At 37.7% G+C, this 8,938-nt stretch overlaps 1 protein-coding gene and 1 pseudogene across 1 annotated transcript; one reads left to right on the forward strand and one right to left on the reverse strand.

Moving 5' to 3' along the window:
* The first annotated feature begins 4,397 nt into the window (after nt 1–4,397).
* Nucleotides 4,398–5,342, forward strand: LOC137724442 (cysteine-rich repeat secretory protein 55-like; annotated as a pseudogene).
* An 81-nt stretch (nt 5,343–5,423) lies between these two features.
* On the reverse strand, nt 5,424–8,430 carry LOC137720995 (asparagine--tRNA ligase, cytoplasmic 2-like). Its single transcript, XM_068460128.1, has 8 exons — nt 7,979–8,430; nt 7,556–7,795; nt 6,752–7,342; nt 6,484–6,669; nt 6,322–6,386; nt 6,107–6,236; nt 5,925–5,983; nt 5,424–5,805 (listed from the first exon to the last, which is right to left on the reverse strand). The coding sequence occupies exons 1-8, from the start codon at nt 8,396–8,398 to the stop codon at nt 5,622–5,624; spliced, it is 1,875 nt and encodes a 624-aa protein (XP_068316229.1). The 5' UTR covers nt 8,399–8,430; the 3' UTR covers nt 5,424–5,621.
* Between the last annotated feature and the right edge of the window lie 508 nt (nt 8,431–8,938).

Genomic DNA, 8,938 nt, shown 5'->3' on the forward strand with positions numbered 1-8,938 from the left:
GAAAGGCCAACAACCATATATATAACGCCTCAAAGAAATGAGACAAGCACAAGTTACTTAATTTACAAAAGTTCAACCAAGGGAAATAAGGCACAAATACTAAATTTATAACGAATCAACGAAACGAGAGGTGAAACCATATCAAAGTAACAAATCCCCATCCCCACGGGTTAACGATCTACCACTAGTCCTCACATTTCATCACAACATGCCAAGCAAACCAATCAAACCATAATCCAATATATACATGTCAAATCTCATTTCATAAACTTAAATCAATGTCTCAGTATTGGAAATAACAATTCAATAGAAACATATTCATAAAACCAATTCATATCCACACCGGATCATAATTATGAAAACATGGGTAATTACCAATATCACATATATTAAAGTTACCCACATTTTATCATATCATACCATCTATGCACATCAACCACCTTTCAAATATGCAAGTCAATTCACATATCACAATCCTCGTCAGTATATAAGCCAAATCATGTTTAATAAATATAGGTCTATGGCTAAATATATAAAATCACATTTCAATAGAAATCATATTCATAAGACCTATTCTTATTCACAATTGGTACCAATAAAAGAAATTAAGATAATAAACATATCTCATATATTCAAGTTGCTAACAAACCAATATAGGCCCACTAGATTTTCACTAGTAATGCCCTAAGGTCCGTAAACCATATCTACAATAGCATACTAAAATTTGGTGTCAATTCAAGGTAAGGTCATCAATTGTTAGAATATTCAAGTGGCGGACCATAACGAAAATATACTCATCCAATAGCATTTCATAAATCGAATGTTATATATCAGAAAATTCGACTTTTTCCAAAAATTCTCAAATTTTACAAGAATGAAGATCTCAACAAGTAGAGTAAACTTTATACCTATACGCTCAATTTGGCCAATTTGACTTGTACGCTCCAGTGCTACGATCATGTAAAGGCTGTGCGATAAATCACGAGTCACTTACGAGTCGGAACCACCTATTGTGGTCTATACAACAGGCTGGCACCTAACTTGGATCCAAGGTGAGCGTGCAGTGCGAGAGGTGAACAATCACGTGAAGGCTGGCCCTAGCCTCGGGAGAGAGCATTAATACCAAGGTGCAGCCATGATGGCTGCACGAGCAGCCACACACCTTCCTCACGAAATCTGCAGAATTTGCAGATTTCAGGGTTGATTTTCAGAGCTCATTTCGAGCTCGATCTTCAACCAAATTCAATGATTCAAAAGCCATTTTGAAGTTAGAAATGTCGGGAACAAAACCATACCAAAGTAAGGCCGAATTAAGGTCGATATAGTGAAGGTGCTCTTAGGAAAGAGAGAAAGTTGCATAAATGAAAGGGTCTGAGAGGAAAAGTCTAAAAGTGAAAGAGAGAGTGTGGAGAAGAGAGAGCTGAGAGACTAGATGAGAAGGTGATGTGGCAGTCACTAGTGGAGGAAGGAGATGGGGAGATTTGAAAAATGAGATAGATGTCTCCCGAATGAGAGGGAGACAAGGGATTGGGGAGTCTCACAGGGATGGGTCCCACCAGACATAAAACTCCCAAAAGAAAATGTTAAAATAATAGAAAGTCAATTACCTAGAATAGAAAAATTACTAAAATTCCTTCAACTTCGTACTCTGGTAAAATCCTCGTCGTAACTCCAAATTCAATTCTGCTCTCGCCTACACATTCGTATTGTCGAGCACTATAAGGGTACGCTAAAAAAAAGGCTCTACATCTCTCTACATCTTTGCCTTTAAGGGCATTTTCGTAAAATCACGCTTTTAAAATTTATAAAAACGTAAAATTAGGAATGGGTTGTCACATAAGCTCTTGTAAAGACAACACACCGTGAAGAAGCGCCTCAGACAGAGAACCAGAACTAGAGAATCAATTCCAGCCAAAGAATCAGAGCGCCTCGAGCCATGCCCATATCTGCTATGCCCATGGAAGAGATGCCACATCAGCAAGAAGAAGAAGAGATTGAGAGCTTTTCGGAAAATGCCTCGTTTTTGCAGGGACTAGCGGCGAGATCAAAATTAAAGAGAGGGAAAGGCGGTGGGGGATGGCAATGGTGTAGAGTGGAGATGAGAAAGGAAACATTGAAGTGTAGAATGGAGATGGAGAAGAAGAGGATTGTGGGGGTGTTTGGTTACAAAGATTAATTTGGTGAGGATGATGAGTTTGTAGGGGTAGGTCCCACTTTTTAAATAAATTTATGATTTAATTTTTTAATATTTAATTAATTTTTTAATGCGTTTGGATCAGAGAGTGAGGTTCATCTTAAACCACGTTAGCATTTAATAGAAAAACTAACGGAGGTCTGACATTGAAACGAATTTGTAGGATGAGGTATGACATTGTAATTTTTCAGACATGAGGTATGTGATTGTGGTTGGACCTAAAATTGAGGTAATTTTTTATATTTTACCCTTTTTTTTTTAATTTCAAAAACAATGGTAGCAGCCACAGCCTTTTTCCTTTCATCTTTAAAGGACAAACCATATTTTAATGCATAATTTATATATAAAGTTTGGGTTTTTATCACAAATTATCTCTGAAATTGACTCTCACCATCAAGATGGTCCCTAAAATAAAAAATCAATCGATGTAGTGCTTGAAAATAGGTGTCGTAAATATATATGGTCATTCCGTCACAATTCTATTAAAAATTTATGGGTTTTTTTTTATCGCAAATGGTCCCTAAATTGACTTATACAATCAAGATGGTCCTTGAAATTGGCCCACACCACCAAGATGGTCCATAAAATTGAAAATCGATGAATGTAGTCCTTGAAAATAAGTGTTGCAAATCAATATGATCATTCCACCACAATTCTGTAAATTTTTTGTTATGTGCTGATGTAGATATAATAATTAATTAAAAAAGTTGTCTAAATACCTTTTTGCACAATATAATTTTTTTTTCTTAAAGTAGGACCTACTCCGAAGAGAGATCTCTTCCATAACTTCTCAAAGGCACAAGGCTTATCCAAGGCCTAAGAAGGGGTTTGGAAATAGTTTTCAATCAACAATAGACGCACCTCAGTTATAACCTCATTATCTCCAGGCAGACCTCGCCGTTCTTTGAGTCACCAGACCACCAGGAAAGCACCGAACAAGCTTTCCAAGATTAAAGTTGTGAGGATGTTGATCGCCTAAATGTTAACGATGATGTCCCAGAAGTTGTTGCTAATCTACCAAGCCGTCACCAAAGATGATCTCGATCCAGGTTCAATTCGGTGAAGGTGTCGAAGTGTGTAAAGTTGGATATATTGATTTTTTTTAGAGAATAGACAGGAAATGAGGTATAATGTGGATTGGGATTAGAGGTTATTGTGGGACCGGATTTTTAGGTTCACAATGTTTTATTAACAATTAAATTATTAAACCTATTTGTAAATTTTTTTAATTTAGTTAGGCTTGTGTGATCCATTTATGTGTCACATCAGCACATAACATAATTTTTGACATAATTGTGATGAAATGACTATATTGATTTGGGACCCTTATTTGCGGGACTATATTAATCGATTTTCAATTTTAGGGGTCACTTTGATGTCACATGTCAATTTCAGGGACCATTTTGATGTTGCGGGTCAATTTCAATGACCATTTGTGAGAAAATAGGACTTATGGGACCTATTTATGTGCCACATCAGCACTTAACGAAATTTTTAACATAATTGTAACTTAATGACTACATTGATTTGCAACACCTATTTTTAAATACTACATTTATTGATTTTCAATTTCAAGTACCATCTTGATGGTGAAGGTCAATTTCAAAAACCATTTGTGATAAAAACCTAAGTTTATATAAAGTTACAGTTAGATAAGCATGCAAAAACAAAAGGTGGGTTAATTTAAGATAAATCCTAATCACGAAAACAAATGAGTTATGATATAACCATGTTTATTGATGAGGGTGTAAACCCACTAGATATTATCAATCATGCGGCGAGGACCGATACCGTATATGCTAGGGTTTTTATGCCAACTTAGATCATGGCTTTTTAAATATTAATAAACTAATCCAAATTAGCCCATTAAACACAAACTTAGACTATGTGAATGTATATGCGTGCCAAACTTACCTGAATGAGTATTTTTTGAAACGCTTACTACTTTTGTGATGGAAAGCGCGAGAGACAAGTTTAGACTAAAATAATTATAATTGAAACAAGCGTTAGTATAAGATGTTATAAACTCGAGTCGTTCTGTTTAGGAATGACCAATTTTACTCTAACTTTGAGTCTGTTGACTTGAACAAGAGGGGAGCCAAGGAATCTAATCTCCTTCTGGAAGCCTTTACTTTCCTTTTTCCAGTCTTTGGTGATATAATGTAGTGAGCCAACAAAGTCAAAAATGTGTGCTTAATTTGTAATGGCTTCCCCACTTCCACTTCCATCTCCACTTCACTGCTTGTCATATAAACAACCACCTCACAAAATCTATCTTCATCTATGCTTTGAAGTGAGTCAAAATATGAAGATTATGAACTTTTCATACCACATTCTTCTCTGTTTGCTAGTTTTATGCAATTGCAGTGCAGAAGCTCAAGATCCTTTGGGAGATTTCTGCAACAAAGATAGCACTAAAATAAGTAATGGCACTCAAATATCACAAAATATTGATAGCTTGTTGGCTGAATTGGTTCCGAAAACTGCCTCAACCGGCTTTTTGGCTACCACCTATGGGGAAAACCAAGACCAAGTCTATGGCCTGTGACGTTGTGGGCACCAAAGACTGCTCAAGTTGCATCCAAGACGCCACGAAGCAAATCCGCCAGCGCTGTCCGAACCAAGCAGACGCGCGAATTTGGTATGACTATTGCTTCTTGAGGTACAGTTACAAGAGCTTCATTGGGGAAGTTGACACATCATATGGTATATTTTACTATAATGTTGACAATGTGACCGACCCCGAGAAGTTTAATGAGGAACTAGGAGCTCTGACAGATAAGATTAGGGCACAAGCTGTTGTGCCGGAGAGTGGAGGGCTCGGGAAAGGTGAGACAAAGCTATCACCATTTGTGACACTATATGCTTTGGTGCAGTGCACAAGGGACTTGTCTAAGCTAGGCTGCTCTCAGTGCCTAGCTATTGCAGTGGGAAATTTCCCAACTTTTTGTAACAACAGAAAGGGATGTAGAGTTTTGTATAGTAGCTGCTACGTCAGATATGAGCTCTATCCATTTTTCTTCCCTCTTGATTCAAACAATACGCTGCATGCCGTGGATGATAATAATGTAATGGCTATAGCTTATCCATAAAATTTGTACGTCTAGTATACAATATTCCGAAAAGAAGATGTACAAAGTGCAGTAAAGAGGGGCACTGAACCATGTTTTATTATCTGTTTGTTAAGTTGTCCTTAAAGCTAATGGAATTCCATATTTTGGTGCCAAATGATTCAAATTTCAAAGAAAGAACGGACAGATTTTTACAAGGCTTGCATCCCAATTACAAACAAATTTACAAGGTTTGCACCCCAATTCCAAATCTCCTTATTCGTTTACATGTATGAAATCATATGTTTTCCATCAATGTATGTATACAATTTTTCACCCATTAGGCCCTTTACATGTTAATTTGTACCCAAAGTAGACTAGTAGTTGGCTTTGCCATGGCTTCTGGGAAAGGGGATGACATCCCTTACATCATTCAGGCCAGTAGCAAACAGAACCATATGATCAAACTCAAGATTGAATCCCGAGTGCTTAACCGTTCCATGCCGGCGAAGATCCAAGTACCATTCATACTGCTGTGCTGCCAATCCCAATTCCTTAATCCTGCAAACAAGAAACACCAAAATTTGAGATTTATTTATTAGTTTCTATGTTCACAAGAAAGAAATAACAACCTTCTGAGTTTTTGGCTATTATATAAGACTATTAATGCAAGTGAGTACCTTGCAGTTAGAATGTTGATGCGCTCCTCATTTTGGCTACCAGAAAATAATCTCCCAGCCTGAGAAAAATAAGCATTTTTCAGTATCGAAACCAGTTTTCAATTAATTTGCACTTTTGTAGGGATGGGGAAGCTTTGATAAAATGTTTCTCATGGTTTCTTAAAGTGCAAGTATGAGTTTACCTTTGGAACAACCATATCAAATGCTGCAACCGTTTTTCCATCATCGTTCAGCCGGACATAAAATGGCTTGGTTTCTTTTGGATAATTGTATATAATTACGGGCTTCCTGTATATCTCATCAGCCAAATAACTGTAATGCATGAAAAAAAAATGTTAAGAACCTTAACTGAGATAATGGTTAATTTAGATTATTACCACAATGTTCATTTGCATACCTTAGATCTGCTTCAGTTAGTGCAGCACCCCACTCAATTTTTGTCTCAATTTTCTTGTCTGTAACCTGGCAAGTTAAAATCGATATATTTTCGTAAATAATATAGCTGGAGAAAGAAATGATTGTCAGAATTATACTCAAGGACTATGTTATATAGTCAAACCTTCTTTAATGCATCTAATGCTCCACTGTAGGAAACTCTTTCAAATGAACTTGAAATCATTGACTGAAGGCGATCAATTCCGGTTTTGTAGATTCGTTGAGAAACAAATTTCATATCTTCGGAACAATTTTCCACTACCCATTTGCAGAGGAACTTGAAAAGGTCATCTGCACAATTCATTGCTTCCTGCAAGCTCGAGAAGGTAATTGTTAGATCTGACAAAGAAAGAGATAACAAACTTACTCATGCCAAAAACATAAACTTATGCCTCTAATTCTGAAAAGGCCAATTCAACTTCAAGCATCCACATTTCTGCAGCATGTTTTGGGAACTCTCCTTTCTCTGCTCGAAATCTTGGCCCAAATGAGTACACATTTCCAAGGGCGCAAGCGTAGCTCTCCAGATGCATCCGGCCAGAAGTGGTTAGATAAGTTGGGCTAGAGAAGTAACCCTCAGAAGATTTAACTTTGTCAACCTTCTGAGAAGTTTTCGGTTTTGATTTCTCTCTTGCTTCCAGTTGTAATGCTAACTCATTTGTTTTGTTTAAGTCCTGCATTGCAGCAGCTACTGCTTCCTTATTGCTGTCTGTCCTCTTGAGTTCCTCTAGTAAGTTACTTTTCTCTTTTACTGCAGCCTTGATAGCATCTAGACTAACACCGTCAATTTCAGCAACAGCTTTCTTAGGCTCCTCCTTTTCACCTCCTTCGGTGAAAAGGCTAGTGACATGGAACTTTTCGCTGGATCCCTTGCCGTCTGTAGTTGTTATAATGGGTACTTGCACCGAAAGAAAACCATTGTTTTGACAAAATGTGTGAGCTGCAAACTCCAAGGCATTGCGGATTCGCATAACAGATTGCACCTAAATAATTAAGTAGAATATGTCATATCGTATTAAGGAATCACTGGACGTAAAAAACGTAAGCTGTTAGGAAATAAACCAGAGTGTATATCAATCATATGCGCCCTCTGTCATGATCAAAATTTAATTGCATTATGTCAAACACTTACTCTCAGAACAGATATAAAAAAGTCGAAGAAACACAATCAAATAACAATGGGAGATGCAAATTACCGTAGTTGTCCGCGGCCTAATGTGGCAAAATTCCCTTAGTTTATCTAGAGGCACACGTTTTTTGGATAATGGATACGTGCTATATTCTACTATTCCGATGTGATGAACTTGATCCACTTTCAGCTCGATAACATGTTTCCCCTGTAGTACCGAAGGTTTCTGCAGCAAGCCTTCCACTATGACGCAAGTTCCAGTATGCAAGAGCTGGCCTGGGGGAGCCAGGGAGGATTCAACAACAACCTGACAAACATCAAATATAACTTTCATCATTGCCTATAAAAATTCATTTAAACAGTTGGATAATTACTCCAAGCAACATAATTATTTGTACCATCTCTAAATTTGTGTGTCGCCAACCAGTCTAGAGAGATGGTACAAAATATCTTCAGTTAAGATGGTACAAATAGTAGTGCTCGTATTTACCTGAAGGCTTGCAGCGCAAGAACCATCCCCGACTTTCAAGAAGACAGTGGAAGGTGGCGGGGGCTTATGAAGCGCCGCCTCCAACTTGTCTTTAAGAGGATAATTGCCGCCACTTCCTCCTCCCAAAACTTTGACAATTGTTCGTAAAAAAGGTATCCGAGACTGAAGAATTTCGACACAGCTGACCTCTGACCTTGGTTCGGGTTCACCCGGCACATGATCGCCATCTATACGTGGCATAGGCCCTTTCCTGACCTCCTTGGAGGACTTCACCCACCCTCCAATCACAACCCTCTCACCAATTAACTCCAAACTACCATCCCTTCTCTCCAAGATGGTTTTCAAGAGCACCCGTTTCGAGTACTTGAAAGGGCTCAATCGGGTGGTACTAGCTGCTGCCGCGGTTTGTTTGGATTCCATTTCGAGATGGAGAAACGAGAGTTGAAGAAGGAAATAAGATTAGATTAATGGTGAAGATGTGATTCGGACATTGTTTGGTGGGTTGATATAAGAGGGTTAAATGCCTTGCGTGGGATAGGAGAGAGTCTGAGATTTTGGGTTTTGGGAGATGTTGGGATGAAGGAATATTGTTTCTGGGAAGTTTTTGTTCAGAAGACATTGGAGAGGCGTGGGAGGCAAGGTTTGGTATTCTTCAAAGCTGGGCATTCGCGGGAATTTTCAAGCCTGATATAACCGACTTTAACCGTTTTTCCAAATTTTTGGTCACTTGTTGGAAAAGGAAACCTATGTTGAAAGGTGTTAAGGATTTTTACCATAGGATAAAAACACCTAAAAATACTTGTAAGAGTACAAGGTTATCGTAGTATAACAGCTCAAGTAAGGTCGTTTCCATAGGAATTGGTTAAATAATTTGTATTTGAACTAATTCTTAATTAACTATTTAAAACAAAGTTTCAAAATTGTTGATTTTATGACCTAGAATATTAAAAACGAATTTTA

Source organism: Pyrus communis, chromosome 2 (genome assembly GCF_963583255.1).
Source record: "Pyrus communis chromosome 2, drPyrComm1.1, whole genome shotgun sequence".
NCBI lineage: Eukaryota > Viridiplantae > Streptophyta > Magnoliopsida > Rosales > Rosaceae > Pyrus > Pyrus communis.